This window comes from Apostichopus japonicus, chromosome 17 (assembly GCF_037975245.1).
Source record: "Apostichopus japonicus isolate 1M-3 chromosome 17, ASM3797524v1, whole genome shotgun sequence".
NCBI classification, from domain to species: Eukaryota; Metazoa; Echinodermata; class Holothuroidea; order Aspidochirotida; family Stichopodidae; genus Apostichopus; species Apostichopus japonicus.
This window is the reverse complement of record NC_092577.1, coordinates 4977633-4995398: the sequence shown is the minus strand read 5'-3', so window position 1 is coordinate 4995398 and position 17766 is coordinate 4977633. Positions and strand designations below refer to the sequence as shown.

The 17766-nt window shown below is 37.6% G+C and overlaps 1 protein-coding gene across 1 annotated transcript; it reads right to left on the bottom strand.

Moving 5' to 3' along the window:
• Positions 1-6369: 6369 nt before the first annotated feature.
• LOC139984316 (uncharacterized) lies at positions 6370-17206 on the bottom strand. Its single transcript, XM_071998182.1, has 2 exons — positions 17070-17206; positions 6370-9873 (listed from the first exon to the last, which is right to left on the bottom strand). Exon 2 carries the CDS (start codon positions 9864-9866, stop codon positions 8226-8228), a length of 1641 nt encoding a protein of 546 aa, XP_071854283.1. The 5' UTR covers positions 9867-9873; positions 17070-17206; the 3' UTR covers positions 6370-8225.
• Positions 17207-17766: the final 560 nt, after the last annotated feature.

Genomic DNA, 17766 nt, shown 5'->3' with positions numbered 1-17766 from the left:
AAAAAAAACTTCCTTTGAGAAATTTTGGTATAATGGAGGGTGCTACAATGGTGCTACATTTTGTGGCTTACATGTTATATATTTAACTACGGTACACTAGGAATTTTGGGAAAATTTTGACTGCCATCTGGATGGGGAGGGAGGGAGGGAGGGAGGGGGGGGAAGGGGGAGTGAGTCCCCTGATTTTATTCTTGGGGAATCAACTCTCCCCAGAAGTATATAAGCTTGCTCCCCTACTTTGTGGGTGGCAGCAAAATTAAGACTTGAGGGTCCATTATGTGACCTTTTCAACATGTTTTGAGGCCAAAATAAGTAACGTACCACAACCTAATTAGTGCATACCCGCCTGAAAGGTAACCCCTATTGGAAGTGACTTGTTTTGACATGTTTCAGCAGTCATAATCATTAGCTTTGATGTTGAAGAGGATGAAATTTAAAAGACTACTGATGGTCTAAAATGTCAGGATGATTCAGGATTTTAGATATTCTGTGGAGAAACTGGAAGATTTTGTAACATGAGCTGACACATGGGTTTGGGAGGAGGTATTATGCTAAATTCAGTGGTGGAGCGTCTATACAGACAGGGGGGCGGATGCCCCCCCCCCTGGCGGACTCAAATGGACTGCTGGCACCCTTTTCAGCTTTTTACCACTTTTACTTATTCGCGATTATTGACTTTTTTATTGCGCTCTCATCTACCTATTGACATTTTTCACATTTTTTTGACGATGAACACCTACTTATTCTTAGTTTATCTGCAAATTAGCAAGGCCCGTAAAGGGTCATTTCCGGCGATCTAGGGAGTATCTTTACTCAAAAAATTTGGGTAAGCTCCGCACCAACCTGTGGTGGCGCTCCGCTTAGTGTCAGAAGCGCCCCTACAGACCATTTACGCCCCCCCTGACCAATACCCCTAGCTCCGCCACTTCTACCTCCAAATCTTAGCAGACATGGTGGGTACATTTATGTCATGAAAGTCCAAGCCATCATCTATTACATTGTAGGTAGGGTATGTCAGTGGAAAGTTTCCATTTATCCTTGCTCTAGCTACCATGAAAAGTGATGAATTTTATAGTTTGTAAGTTAAGGGAGGAATTAATTGTGGCATGATACCTATAGATCTAAATAACCTGAAAAAAGGCAAATTTTTAAGAAAGGTTTACCATGTCATGTTCAAGTTTTCCAGATGGATACACAAAATTTTATCAAAATAATTGGGGAAAGGAAAGACAAGATTATCTTGTTAAGTAATTGGACTAAGAGAACAAACATTTACTTTTCATTATTTTATGATTATTAATTAAAGAAATAACAGAGACAAATTATCTTTTTTTGTTTTCTTTTTCAAACTGAAAGAATCTTTATTAAGGCACCAGTTGTCGTACTTGTGCATAGCCTTTTTGCATAAAAAACAAAACAAAGAAATAAAATAAAAAGTAAAGAAAATTTCATGATCATGATTGACTAACCCTTACTTTACCCTACATTAACGATACAGAAATAATAGAAAATTAAATTTAAAAAAAAAGAAGTTATTTCGTTATTACAACTTTCGAGCATTTTACACCATGTAAACATTTTGAAGAGCTGAAATCAAGATGTGGCTGTCAGCGGATATTTTGACAGCAACGAAGCGACCTCAACCTCTGCCAATACCGATATGAAGAAACTTGTGGTTGAAATCGGTAAGGAAACACAGGAATGTGAACATGGTTGTTTCCTCGAGACAAACTAAACGATACAGATGGTGGAATTTGTTAATGTTTTTAAGGAAATGAACGACACCATGATTAAATGTTGTATTTCGTCCACTGTACCAAACATGCTACAAAGATCAGTTTAACCCTTGCTCATCATCTGAACATAAAATTGGAAAACACTTGTTGGTACTTGAGAGACACCCTGCCCCCCCCCACCCCCCAAATGGGAATTATAGACACAACATCAGTACTCCTCTAACCTCTCCACATGTACACATTTCAATTATACTTTTTGCTCAAACCCTTCAGTAATTATCAGTTACAACAGCTTCACATAAAGTTCAGACGTATATAAGAGCCTAATCATCTTTGTAACATCAACATTTGGATATATGACTTGCACTTACAGAAATTCTAATTGTAATGATGCATCAAATTGATTTAATCATATATTCATGATATTTAGTGACTTAAATGAAGTACTCTTGAACTTGATGTAGTTGCTATGCGAAAGTATGAGCCCGCATGCCAGAGGATGTAAAAAACCCAGAAGAAAGCTTGGTGGTCTAGGACAACCATCATTTTTGAGAACTGCTGGTCCACACCAAACCAAGACTACATAAATAAAACTTGTATTTATCGTTGCTTTTCAGTAGGAAGTACGGAAAATCCGGACAGGTTTGGCCAGTCCGCTGCTTTGGGTTATAACCTATTAAACACAGATAATGACTTGACATAGATCAGAATATAATTGTTTGTGATACTTGCTCATTGAAATATTTGAATATCTGGCAAAAACTGTAATTTTAATCATTATAAATAGGATATGTCTAGACAATCTTGATGATGCTTACAGTTTTAAACCCTTTGTATGAACAGTCATTGAAGAAAGAAGAAACCAACAAACCAAGTTTATCATTTCAAAAGAGAATCTTAGTTACAATAGCAAATAATATTTGGTCCCTGGTTCAGAATTGGAAGACAAACTTGATTTTGACAGAAAATTGGATTACTGTCTGTACTCATTAAATGTAACACTGGATGAGTAACTCAATGTCAGAGGTTACTATATGTGACACTGGTTCAGTAACTTGATGTCAGTACTCGTTACATGTAACACTGGTTCAGTAAATCTAAGTCAGTACTTGTTACATGTAACACTGTTTCATATACTCGATGTCAGAGCTTATCATATGTAAAACTGGTTCATTAACTTGATGTCCGTACTCATTATATGTAACACTGGTTCAGTTACTCGATGTCAGTACTTGATAAATGTGACATCATTTCAGTTACTTCATATCAATACTCATTATACTCAATACTATCATACTCAATACTCATCATACACAACAATACTCATTACATATGAAATTTCAGTTACTTCATACCAGTACTTGTTACATGTTAAACCTGCAGTTCAACTTCATGTCAGTACTTGTTACATGTAACACATGTTCTTAAACAGGTACTATTGTAGTGGTTGTATTGTTTAGAAACTGTGTGCAAATTTTCAATGAAATACAAGTCTTTCACTCATACATAGTTTGAGAAACCAGGATTAATTGGATTTTTTTCTTCCTTTTCATTCTCATTTTGTGTTGAAATAATCAATATTTATAAGATCTACACAGATGCACAATTTAATGACTTCTTGTTTAATGTCATTAATGTCATTCAAACATACACAGATGCACACATTAATGACTTCTTGTTTAATGTCATTAATGTCATTCAAACAAAACCAATCGATCGCTACTTTGTTTACTAGGCTAATTTACAATAGGTTGAAATGCAAATCAAAAAATTCTTTTGAATGAATGGAATGAAAAAACTACTCTTCAATTAATAAATTCAAAAAATAAATTGCCCTGAAAACTTTTCTGTTTAGAGTAAAAGGATTTTGAGCCAAAAAAAAAATGATGAATAATAAATTGCATGCTAAGATAGATACCTACAATGGTTGTGATTTATGTACAGAATCAGTGCAAAATGTAATAGTTGAATTAAAATAAAATAAACAAAAACAAACAATTTCTCCAAGATGACAGATCAAGGGAGATATTAAAAAAAGATGGAATATGATAACAAAATAGGAATGAGAATCATAATGGTATTGACTTTATAGACTGGAGTAAATTAAAATCTTAGAATGACAATGACGTTTCCATACAAACCCAATCAATCATTATTAAATCAATCAGTTTTTGAAACCAAAACTAATCGACTTCATTTCATAAAAATATGCTAGCATGATCACCTATGGTCCACGTTTAACACCAACAACCCTTTGATTGATTGATTAATTGACTGATTGAAACATGATATTGAAATGCAATCGTACACAGCATATCAATGAAAAAATCTAATATATAGATGGAAATTACGAAAAACAAAATCAAGAAATTCTTTCCACTATTGTGTTGAATATGAAAGACAAAATGATGAAAGGGAATAAGAAACCTTTCTTAGGAACTGTGTCAAAAGTAGGATGCTATAGAAGCTGCAGCTTCATGCAGCCAGGCTGCATAGGACATAGGAACCTTTCTTAGGAACTGTGTCAAAATTAGGAGGCTGAGGAGGCTGCAGCATAATGCAGCTAGGCTACATACAACATACACAATAGATACTGCAGATGTTCAGAGCCAACATCTAATGTTTCATATTGAGTCAATCCTAGCTGAGCAGAATTTTGCAGCCACAGTACTGCAGCTTTTCTCTTTGACAGAGTCTCTTAGCTGTTTTCGAATGTGGATGGTTGGGTTTGTGTCTCGATTCCAGCCAAGTTCCAGTCTGCATGCCATCAAACACAAATGTAAGATGTTAAGCTATTGGTCCATGATAAATCTAGCAGAACTGAGTGGCTAATCACTGGTCACTTGATATGCTATCTTCAACTGCCAAACTTCCTAGAGAGGTGGCATCTCCCCTCGATCAGTTATTATCATGCATGATCAGTTATTATCATGCATGATCAGTTATTATCATGCATGATCATGCATGATCAGTTATTACCATGCAAGACCAAACATCAGTTATTATCATGCATGATCAGTTATATCATGTACGATCAGTTATTATCATGCATGATCATGCATGACCAGTTATTATCATGCATGATCATGCATGATCAGTTATTGTCATGCATTAATCAATATTAGGTACATTCTGGTAAATTTACTGCACAACAGCAAACTGAAGAGAAAACTGTCGGATTTAAGGAATTGGCAATTTCATTTAATTAAACTATATTATTACAAATCACTCTAATTAATCATGTTCTCTTAATAAGTTGACCAGAGTAGTCAATTAACATTTAGAGGATTGTCTGATGACAAGACAAGCAATGCTAACAACAACAAAACTTATATTGAAGAGGAAAATACTCCACACTGGTTGAAACTCGATCCCAATAATTCACGACTAACTCAAGATATGGTTGATTAAATGTAACTGGCTAAACCTTCAATTACTTACTCCAGGTAGTTGGATTACAGTAGAGGGGGTCCATAATGTCATCTCGGCCAATGCTCTTCAAAAGCTTTAGACTATTATAGTCTTCTTGTTGATTTGATATTGCAGTCAACTTCAGCTACCAGAAAATGCTTTAAAGGTGATTTAGTTTGTAACGTTATACCTCCACACCATGTCAAGAATCTACCACCACAAAGCATGGTCTACTGTATTACTCTTACTTTATCACATAGCCACACTGCAGCAAGGACATATGCAGAAAGGTCCCTTATGAATATTCATCACATAATTTGCATAACAGAACTTCGACAGGGAGACACAAATCAAACTTCCATAGATCTTTAGCTTAATATATATGACAGAACTCTTTGTGAAGAAACAACTCCCACCAAACACAGCTAAGAAAAATCACTTTCTCTGTTTTGTTTGGGAAATATTTTTTTGTTTAAGGCTGTCACTTTTGTTAAATCTGTGTTCCCATAATAAATGCCCTAAGGGTCTGAAGTTTTAACTTTCTGCTTTCCTTTTCCATATTTTGAAGATAGAATGTTTATAGAGTAATTAGAGTAAAGCATTTGCAATGTAAGCGATGTCCTTTTACAGAAAATAAACATTGTCATAAAATTGTAATACAGTAGATGAAGAAGACATAGAAAATGGAGCAAAATATGGAATGCTGATGTCATGTTTAGACGTGATTAAGGCTTTAGACGTGATGAAGTCTTTAGACTCGATCAAGACTCGATTATTCTTTAGATGGAAATTTCAGACTTTCGTGACTTCTTAATTCTCGTTCCTGTGTTTAATAATACTATTGGAAAACAAATTCACTCAACTTACTGAAGCACAGCAATAGGATGAACAAGATTTGATCAAGCCTCCATCTTTGTCATCAGACAATATATAGACAAATCATACTGTTTTTGTTACCATTTTGTTGTAAATTGAGTACAAATAGAGCAGTTTTACAAATAATATTTGCAGAGACTTACATATATATTAAATCAGGTGGTTTCCCCTTAACATTATCTATCTTAAAAGGCACTTGTAAAGTTAAATTAGTTAATTATAAATGTTAAATGGAATTACAGATACATTTGTTTTTATAAATTAAAGCCAAAATACAAAAGTATACAGGTCTCATATTTCAAAACAAGAATTAAATTTATATTGGGTTATAGTTCAAAAAAAAAAAAAAAAAAGTGGAGACATCAACCAATCAAATCGATGATTAAACTTAGAAAAATAAAGTTTACATAATCATAATTCTTATGAACAAGGTACAAACTGATAACACACTTGGAACTAGTGAAGGCATCCTTCCATGAAGGCACGATATGGTGAAGGCATACCACAAGTAAGGCAGATACAATGAATCAAAGAAAGGCATATATCAGATTGTGAAGACATGAATGGAATTATTTGGAAGACTTCATATTGATCACTTTTTGATTGAAATTAAAATTAAAATGGAAAGAAAAACAACTTAGAATATTAACTGTTTATTATACCCAAATGGAACCATTTTTCAAGTTTTTCAGATTTAAATCTATGTCAGAAAAGATAGTAAACGGACCAACACAGGTAAGGGCCCATGCATTAAGATACACTTTACTGCCTGCCAGATAAACTCTGGCAATAACACATTTAACCACTTCCTGAAAATGACAAAGAGTTGGACATTTGCCAATAAATTTCTCGCTTTTTCATTCAGGTTCCGAATAATGATAAGCAAATGAGAACTGAGCTGACCTCAGTTAGACCCGAACTTGTTTATTTTCCGTCACAGCTATTAAATAAACATACCAGCTTCAACTACTGCTACAGACAATAAGTTTCGCTGTGACCCAAATCTGTGTTGACTACCTCTCTGAAAGGAGCCAAATATGTGCTTTCTCAAATCAATTACCCCCACCCCCCCCACCCAACCCCCTGTCATCATAGAGAAGTTTCTGAGCTGAAGAATAATTACCTCAATTAGACCTAAACTTGTTTATTTTCAATCAAAGCTGTTAAATAAACTAACCAGCTTTAACTACTGCTACACACAATAAGTTTCACTGTGACACAAATCTGTGTTGACTCTCTCTGTACAAAGGAGCCGAATATGTGCAATTACCTTCAGTATGTAGTGCTTCAAACAGCAAATTTGACTGGTACCCCTAATTTCATACCAAAAAAGTAACCAACAGTGGAAGGTTTGGAGATTTTGAAAGAACAATCGTGGAAGCTTGATTTCTACTTACAAAAGTGGCTGGAAGACTTATGTAGCCGACACTCTGATTCAAACGATGCCTAATTCCTGTGATTTAATAAACTTCAGTGGAAGACTAATACAAAACTTATATATCTGTGCCTAGAAGAATATGACTCTACTATTTGCTTAATGTTTCAAAAAGACGTTTCATCACTTACATCTTACGTAAATATATCGTAAAATGCTATTTTGCACCCACCCTTCATACATAAGCAATATGAGAATTGGTATCGTGTTCGCCTGCTCTATATCATAGAAAATGATATGACATGATACACGTAATATGATGCGACTCATGCAATATTTCAAAGCATCAAGGTGCTACCGTGACTAATCGTGATATATATCACATCCTAACATACCATATCATACGATATCCTGAAGTCAAGCAGCTCTTTTTATGATACATTACAACATCAAGATGTTATCATGATTAATCGTAACTTTAAATTACATCATATCATACAATATCATATGACTTTATATGATATCACACGTATCCATGATGTCATGTGTGGACTCATATATGATACATTATAGCATCAAGCTGCTATAACATCATATCATTTGATATCACATGTATCAATGGTGTCATATATGATAAATTATAGCATCAAGCTGCTATAATGAGTAATCGTAACTTATGTTACATCATATCATTTGATATCACACCTATCCATTGTGTCATATACCATACACTATAGCATACTACTATAATGATTAATCCTCACGACATACATACACGGTCGACAACGATCAAATTTAACGGTCAACGCCGTCCGTTGGCAATCTCGCTACTCCATCTTCGGCCACTCCATGAAATGTCGAGAGGTGTGTCGCCTCCACGTCTCTTGGCCTATCAGCTTCCGGTCGCAGTATTTGCAGACGTATTCTTTGGAGATATGGTCCTTGTTGACGGCGATGGACTTCTGTTTCGGAGACTTGGGTTTCTCCTCTTTGAGTTGTCTCTGCTTCTCTTTCTTCGGCGTGGCGGGCTTCTCGTCCTGGGCGTCGCCGTCGCAGACTCTCCAGCCGGGGTCCATCCTGAAGGGTGCCACCTCCGAGTCGCTGTCCTCGTCGAGGTCGATCTCTCCCTCCGATAGCTCCTCCTCCTTATTGCTGCCAAAGTTATCCAGGATCACCGTGTTGTGCTTCTGGAATTCGTCAAACTCGATCTTGAGGGTGGGGTGCTCCGTCCTCCGTTTCTTGGACGGCTTCTCGGCCAGGGAGACGGAGAAGCGGCTGCACTTCTTGCTGTTCTTGTGGGTCCGCAGGTGCTCGACGAAGACGTGCTTGAAAGGCGACTCGTAGCTGCATTTCGGGCAGCGGTAATTCTTGTTCTGGGAGTGGATCTGCCGGTGGGTGACGTAGTCCTCCTCGACCGTCGTGGTATAATGACAGAGGTTGCACGTGTACTTCTTGATCTCCTCGTGGAGACTGACGTGACGCTTGATGGAGAACGCTTGGCTGGACGAGAATGAGCAGTAGGGGCATTGCAGGGGGCGCTTACCGATGTGCATCTGAAGGTGCTCCCGCAGCGACTTGGGGACGGTCGAGGCGAACGGGCAGTAATTGCATTTGAATGGCTTCTCTCGTGTGTGGGTGCGGATGTGGACGTTGAGGTGACCCTTCTGGCTGGAGCTGTAAGGGCAGAGGTCACACTTGAAGGGCTTCGCCCCGGTGTGTATGGTGGTATGCTGGATCAGGTTGTGCTTCCTCATCGTGGTGTAGTCGCAGACTTCGCACTTGAAGATTCGGGTGTGGTGGGCGTACTTCATCACGTGGACTTTCAGGATCTCCTTGCTGGAACAACGGTACGAACACCCCTGGCACTTGAACGGCCTCTCCTGGCTGTGGGTCCGCAGGTGGCACTTGAGGTGCATCTCCTGCAGGGTGGAATAGTCGCAGAGGTGGCACTTGTGGGGTTTGAAACCTTTGTGCATGCGCATGTGTATCACCATCAGTCCCCGCCGGACGGTGGTGAACCCGCAGACTCTGCAGACGTAGGGACTGTCTCCGTCGTGGATCAGGGCGTGGCTCATGATGCCGCTGTAGTACGGGGAGGTAAACGTGCACACATCACATTCGTACATGTCGTCGATTGGGTTCTTGTGGAACGTGCTGGGTTCGTTGTTGTCATGTTCGCCCTCTTCCTCTGCGTCGTCTTTGTCGTTGTTGTTATCATCTTCGACGCCAATCTGTACCCCTTCGGTCACCTCCAGAGTAGGGTCCTCCAGAGTCAACGCCACATCATACACTGCGATGCCATCCAGGTGGTCCATGCCATCTTTGGCTTTACCCGGAGAACTCTCTGCGTGAATGTTCGGAGCCTCGCTGGCAGGATTCGGCGAGAACCCTTTACGATGAGGTGGTTTGATCTTCAAGATGTTTCCAGCTTTGCCGCCTTTTCCCCGTCCCTTCTTTTCCTGTGGCATCTTTCACCTGGTAAAGAAGAAGAGGGAAATTAATAGTGTCGTACTTCCTCTGACCACCCCACTTGAATGAAAAGCTGTACAATTTCAGACCAACATAATTTACCAGACTTGCTTGCATCTTGTGGATAGTTTACTCGATTGATAGATTTCTTTGCCAATGATCTTTTAGAATGTGCCACAGCCTTGTTTTTGTGTTTTTTTTGTGTTTTTTGGGTTTTTTTTGTGGTTTTCCTTGCCTTCTGAAGGTTTGTGAGCGATAATATGCACAGTGCAATACATTACGGATTTCAAAAACACATCTGCAGTGTCAAATGGTTAGAATACATCCTGAATGTTAGGGCACATTTTTGAAATAGCCTACCGATCATAGAAAATGACCAATTTTTTTTAGACAATAGAATTCCTTTTGCAAGTCGTCCGAAAAGGAAAGGAAAGTGATTTCGGAAAAATCACATTATACTAACTTGACAAAGAATGTCAAATGTTTCATCATGGCATGATCCTACTAAAGTCAAATATTGCATAGACTTGCTCAGTAGCCTCAGTTAGAAAGTATTTTCAACAATTTCTGTTAGGAGCTAATGTGAGCCATAATAATGCAATGAAGGTTTAAGTGCTACATCTCTAACTACGTACATTTCATAAGTAGTTAAGGAGATTTGTTCCCAGGTAGTCCATAGACAATTTCCAATGATATGATTGGCTTATAGCTCACAAGCATTCTGTCTGCATGAATACATTTTACAACAATCTGTGTATTCATACATGTTGTACACAAAGCTCTTTGTGGAGACTTCAATGGGTGTAAGTTACAGTATGATAATTTCACTGTCTAAATACCATTTGATAAAAATATCTTAAATTGTTAATGTTCATAACGTTCTGAGGACATTTTGTCACATTTTCTTCGCAATGCATGTACAGTAGTAAGATACTCTCATCATCTGCAATGATTCTATAGTTAACCCGATTATGTCAGCAAACATTATTTTTACAATTCCCACAATATTTTTTATGACTTGTTTCGTTAAAAAATTATGTTAACTCTGATCCGGATTTTTTTTGTCTTCGTAAATCTAGCCTAATGTATGTCGCCACACGATTGAATACCACTTGATGTTCTAACCACATGCTTCAGTTTCCATGTCGGTGTTTAATGTTTAAATTTGATATGAAATTGTTGACATCCTACAGGAATACACTGTGTCAGGACTGTGTACCGTACAATAGTAGTAGTACATGGATGTGCTGCATCTTGGAAAGCAATTTAAGTAATCTTTTGGGAGTTTTATTCCCCCTAAACAGAGAATAATCCTTACATTTATAGACTTCATTTAGTTCAAATGTAAACTGTACATAAACTGTATACTGTACATATATATACTGTAGGTCTGTAAATAATAAAGAATCTTCCACAAAACAAAAATTGTAATTTAATTTAATTTTACTCCATTTACTTAAAGTCTGTCTGATACAAAATACTGTATTACTTATATGCTTCCAGTAAACATAGACTGCTACCTATATATATATATAAAGCTGGAGGCCCAGGTCGAATCCCGGTGGAGGCCAGAAGTTTTTTCACTGTTCTAGATTCTTCAACTCACTACAATTTCTTACATACTGTATATCTATTAGTGTTTACACGGGTCCAAAAATCAAGAAATTAGGCCATATAAATATCCAATTTTGATCTTAAACAGTTTTTACTACTACTATCTATTATGCAGACGCAGAGTTCGCATTAGCCGCGGGATTGCGCGATTCCCGCAATTTGATCTCATTTGGAATAAACTATTTGTAAAAAGCCACTTGCGATTATTATTTTTTAGTTATCACGTCTCAAATTTCCTTGGCAGTCTTTCCTTCTATGAAATAAATGAATGAAAAAATAATTTTGTGAGAATTCTTTCAATTTCTTCCACATGGTAGCCTAACACCACACTAAGTCAATGGCAAAATCTAGCCTAACCATCTGTTTATTTGCTGAAATTGTGACAGTTATAAGATATCCATGGCATACTTTCATTATTGCTGTTATCTTCGACCACATGGTAGCCTAACACCTTACTAAGTCTATGGGAAAATCTTGCCTAACCATCGGTTTGCCAAAAAAAAAAAAAAAAAAAAAAAAAAAAAAAAAAAAAAAACACTGCGTAGGATTCAGGTAATGAATTAGGAACCCGGTAGTATCGCGTCAGTTGGGTACCCAATACCTAGTGCAAACACTAATATATACATATATTTATATATATTTATGCACTTGCGCACTGGACACATACATACTTGTAGCTCTGTGTCCCATGATATACTGGATGAGTTATTCCTGTATATGTAAAATGTTGTCTATTGAATTGCCTTGTGTATTATGTAAGTTAGACATGAGACCAGGATGCAGCGTTATCCTGGATATTTGATAAACTGTAAGGATATGCATGCACTGTATACTGTACACAAAAATAATGGTATGTAAGTAAAGTGAGACCCCATTTCTAGTTTCCTGACATCCAGCAGCCACTGAACACAACTTGCCACAAGAAATTGTCAATGAAGTGGTATAGTTTCCTGTAGAACTTTGAACAACAATGGTACAGTAGTAAGGTCCTCATTAAATTAGTTATATGTCTTACTGAACACTGTTATGTATAAGAGGCCATAACAATACAATAACCTGTGGTTCAAGCTCCCCCACACTACTGTAAGTAGGTACTTCAACATCTAATGTTTACCAAAAGTAGGCATTTTAATTAACGTTTGCATCAAAACATTAATACACCACCATTTCAATGAGCTATATTTTTTATCAATTGGGTAATTATCATTCTAAACATATGATATAAATTTTTCACATACCTGTACTGTACTTTTAGATATGTTCAAGTCAAAACTGGTAATGATTCCTTGCCCACTATTATGAATTTGAGCCACAACATACATGTATGAAAAGTGTGAAGTTATCTGAATACTCAATTCATAAGAGCGACAAGAAAATAAAGGCTCTTGAAATTTTATTATTTTCCTTTTTTCTGTATAGAGGGATTTATACCATATATATTTAACAAATCCAAAATATTTATGCACTAGCAGGTTAACAGCCTCATGTCACTCATTTGACATTGGTGACCAGAACTCCATGTACTATAGATCCATATATACCTACAGTAATTGTGAGGAGTGTACCAACCTTTGAAGCTGTTCTGATTAAAATGGTTTCACAATTTGACCTCTGCTGACCTCAACCAACATCCTCGTCAAACAACACAGTCCTTGCACTCAATAACGTGGTCTACACACCATGTTTAAAAAGGTCATCATGGTTTGCTATTTTACTTTCAGATTTTGACCTCTGTTGACCTTGGTCCTATACAGAAAACAATTTAGTTCTTGTTCTGGTGTTGATTCAAGCGTTGAGTTTTGGAGCCAGCGTTTACAACTGTTTTAACCTTTGACCCACTCTTGACCTCCGAACTTCAGCCTCCACAAATATTTAAAAAATCACATTTTCAGTGCCACTGTGAAAGTACAGTAGTTTATCAACATTTTCTATATTTTATTATCTATTCTAAGAATTATCAATGGCTTGGAAAAATTTGCATACATGTTCAGAATCTCCCAGAAAAGTACTTGTTGACTTTCTAAAGCAAGTTTAATGGTGTGCTTGCACCGAGCAATTTTTTTGAGGATTTTTCCCTCAGACAACCAGGCCTTACGTCCTGGTTGGCCGAACGGCAAAATTTGGTTGTCCGAAAATATGTAGCAATATAACAATGACCAATGTGAACACTGCAGGAAAGATGTGTAGGTTTGGTGAATAGAACACCGGCTTTGGGGGTGATACCCATTAATCATTTGACCTACTGTATTTGCGGGGGAATTTAGTTGCAATGCAATCTGAATTAGATGTAAACAACTACTACCAAGTTAGACGTCTGCTAGATAAACTGCACAACTGAGTTAACTTGTCCGAACAGAAATTTGGTTGTCTGGGACGACCGTTAAAAATTTGCCTGGTAACAAATGGGGCTAACACTGATGACTTGTAAAACAAAACACCTACAGTGGTGTTATCTGCCTTTTCCTATGTATGTAGTCGTCATTGTCTGTAATTATTACTAGGGATGCACCGGATATCCGGCCGGATAGTGAGCAATTATCCGGTTCCGGTTCCAGCCGGACTGATATTTTCAAAATCCGGCCGGATCTTTTTCAAAATCTGGCCTGAATTATTCCTTAAAAAGGTGTTGGTATTAACTTAAATCAATGTAAACTATTACCAAAAATTAATAAAAATATTCAAAGTAAGGAAAAATTAGGTTTAACATGTTTAAATTAATTTTCTCAATGGTCTGAACTAAGAGTTGCTCCTTGTTTCATACTTCTACTTCTTATTAATGATTTTCTTTTGTGTAATGAAAAAAGTCCGGTTCCGGCCGGATTTCATGTACTATCCGGCAAAATCCGGTTCCGGCGGGATCCAAAAATTTGGATCCCGTGCACCCCTAATTATTACATTCAACTTCCTTAAATTGTCAACACACATTTCCCAAGAGGATAGGTTGTCTGCCCTACGGTATGTATCAAGGTAAAATTAAAGGATGAGCAAACATCCTAGTTTATTGTAAATCCGAAAAAATGAAAACGAAAGAAAGCAGTAAGACAAGGTCAGTGTGACCTTCTTCATGTCTTTTTTGTCTCACGGACTGTCTTAAAGATGCTGAGCTGCAATATTTGTCAGAAATAAGTTAAATTTTGTGCACAACATATTTGTGATGATGAGGAGCCGAAGTCCCAGGAATACACTGCCTGTGCCATGCTCTTGCTTGTTAAGGATAGGTTCAATGTATTGAGAGGATGGTCACTGATAGTAAGAGTGGTAGTGTAAAATGTAGTCAATTAGTGGTCAAACAAACTCCAAAGCAAAAAGTCAGTCCGCATCTACTTTTCAAAATTTTGTCCTTCTCTTCTTTGACAGCAAGCATGGGGAAGGGACTTTGAAATACTGTATAATGGAATTTGTTTTCTGAGACTTTCATCAACTTACATCTAACATCAGGGATTAATTTATCCAGTATCCCATTGCAATCTGCTATAGATGCAAAATGGTCACATTTATAAACAAATGTAAACTAGATGTATAGCAGTTGTTGTACACGGGAACCACAGTAGCCTATATTATAGAAGAGTTGTGACTCAAAGCCTTCCCAAACTGCTACACAAAATCAGGAGCCTAAATAATGATAAAGCCCTTAAGACCCCTTTTGATTCATTGTCTTTATGAAAGTCGAAATGTGCAAATGATGGCCTCAGACATTTTTTGGACCGTTTGGACTGAATTGTGATGAGGCCTAATGTTATGTCTTATAGGTTTATTTGTGTGATAGGCTAGTTAACACATTTGCTATATACCATGAATGTGGTAGGCATGTATAGTACTGTATGCTGGTAACAATATTCTGTCAGATTGTGATTAATATATATGAAAGTGGGAGGGGAGGGGGAGGGGGCACCTGGCTGCTGCTGATCATCCAATCAAATCTCTTGAAATCAAAATTTGTTTTCCAAATATGTTTGAAGTTGATCTCATTCTGTAATGTTTCAGCTGCCATTGCTGTACTGGGTGCAATTAATTTAACCTTTAAATCAACTGTATAGTAGGCTATGTAGGCAACTGTACAGTAGGTCCAGTTAGCTACAGTATATGTGTCACACGGTTTTAGTGCCTGTCTTGAACTGTGGCAATTGTATTCCTTGGGTGATGGTGATGACTGGAAACTAACACACACCAAAACAAAACATTCCTAGTCACATCAGCATAATAACGGTTTCTCCACACTTGATGTTGGTATTTAAGAATGGTTAGTCCAACTTAAACTGGTCTAGTTTGGTGTTTTTATGGCTTGTGTATCCTGAGCAGTTCGCCAAAAGGAAACTTAGGGAATGCCACACAACATTACACGTTTCTAGCAGTGGTAATATGTGCTGCAAAATGACGGTCCATCAAGGACATTTCTTACAGAATTGACAGTGCGTTTTGGTTGTTTTTGGGGGGGTGAGGGGGGTAGGTGGGGGAGGGGGCAGGGGTGTGGCTCAGAATTTGACGTTGAAATTAAAGCATAAAACATTGATTTGATTATAAGGAGTTAGGGGCACTCAGACTACAGGTTCATCCCATAAAAATACTGTATATCGAGCTGCATTTTGTTTACCTGTTATCAGATGTCCTTTTCTTTTCTTGTATAGATATGTACATTCCTTCCCATCTCACTTAGATTTTGCTAAAAAAAAACCACTTTACAATTACATAACTAGGACGTACCCACATTGTACTGACAACTATTACGTTGGGTTTTCCCACATTGGTGTTAGTTCCTTGGCGTTGTTGGTTTTCGTGAAATACACAAAAATTTGCGTGAGGGATTAAAAAGTATCTGTTAAACACAAGATTGTTATAACTTGGTCTGGGTGTAGCAAGGAATGAACGAGTAGAAATTTGTCCTGTTTCATACCTAGGATAAACCATGCTAGCAAAAATTCAGTTCATTCCAAAATCCAAGCCCTACTTGTTCACTAAATGACTCTACACAAGAATGACTTATAAAACATATACCACTGTAAGATATTTCATTGGAGTAGGCAAAGAAATGTGAAGAATTCTTAATAATTATCACTACCAAGATGTGCCTACCCTCACAAAATTCATACCTACCATACTGATGTGCCCTACGCTTTGCACATGTGTACTGTATATCAATACACTATTACTACTACATTCAATACAAGTGCTATCCACCTCGACAGCAAGTTGGCTTAGTCAACTAACGAAGATAACTTGAGACAAATTTACCCCATTTTTCGCCCAATCACATCCCTCATACCACAATCGCACCGATAGGGACATACTAAATACTCAATACAAGCTGCTACTGACTTAACTAGCCGTGAAACAGCAGATATTTGAGCTAGAAGTATAATATGTCTTCGCTTTTACCGTCGCTTGTTTACGTCTTCTGTTTAGAAAACTTCGCTAACAGACTTAGCACTGAACCGCTTCGAATTGGAACTTTTCGAAAGTTTGCGTGACAAACTTTGTCCCATAACATATCGATCAATCAGTTCTACACTCTCCTGTAACTTTATACTATAATTTTGGTCATTTACTCTCACTCAATTTTGCATCTAAAGTATAATATTAAAGATCCTTACCTGATTTTTTGTGTGAATTAGTTGAGGTCTTTGTTGGGACGTGAGTGCCTTAGACGTCCTTTCACACAGGTGGTTGTGCAACACGCAAGTATCATGCATACAGCAGCGACTTACGTACGTACACTATTGTGGCAATTGAGATCTGCGGTGCCAAATAGGTTGACCTATGACCTGAAATGTGATAACTAAATAGCGCCCCTGATGATGTTGTCATCTTGTGAAGATAAAGATAAAATGGAGACAACAGAATTACTTCGACCTTGAGCTGAGCGGGAGAAGTCATTTCAGGCGTAGAATAAATGACGACTTATAAAAATATGGAAATTTGAAGACTTTCTGATTAAAAAAGTTCGGTAAGCTCAAAAACAAATGTTGTTTTGTTAGACTCTGTACATACCCTGTATTAGTAAGCGGCATCAAAGGCAGTTCTAGTCTAACTTATTTTCCCGCCCTGGCGCTTCTATTTACCCCTCCTGCATTCTCTCTTCTACTATGCCACTCCCTTACCCTGTTGGATAGTACAGGTAAGTCTTCCACATTTTGATACTGGTTTACAGAATGCAAGGGTTCAAATATGGAGACAGTTCCCAGGAACCCTAACCCCACCCCCCCCCCACCCCACCCCTCCCATGCCCCTCCCATGCTGCCAGCCCATCCACAACATGTCTATCTATCTAACACCATATCCAGATAACAG

What these genes read in the sequence shown, in the direction of transcription:
- LOC139984316 (XM_071998182.1), bottom strand. Translation starts at nt 9,866, where the DNA reads ATGCCACAGGAAAAGAAGGGACGGGGAAAAGGCGGCAAAGCTGGAAAC.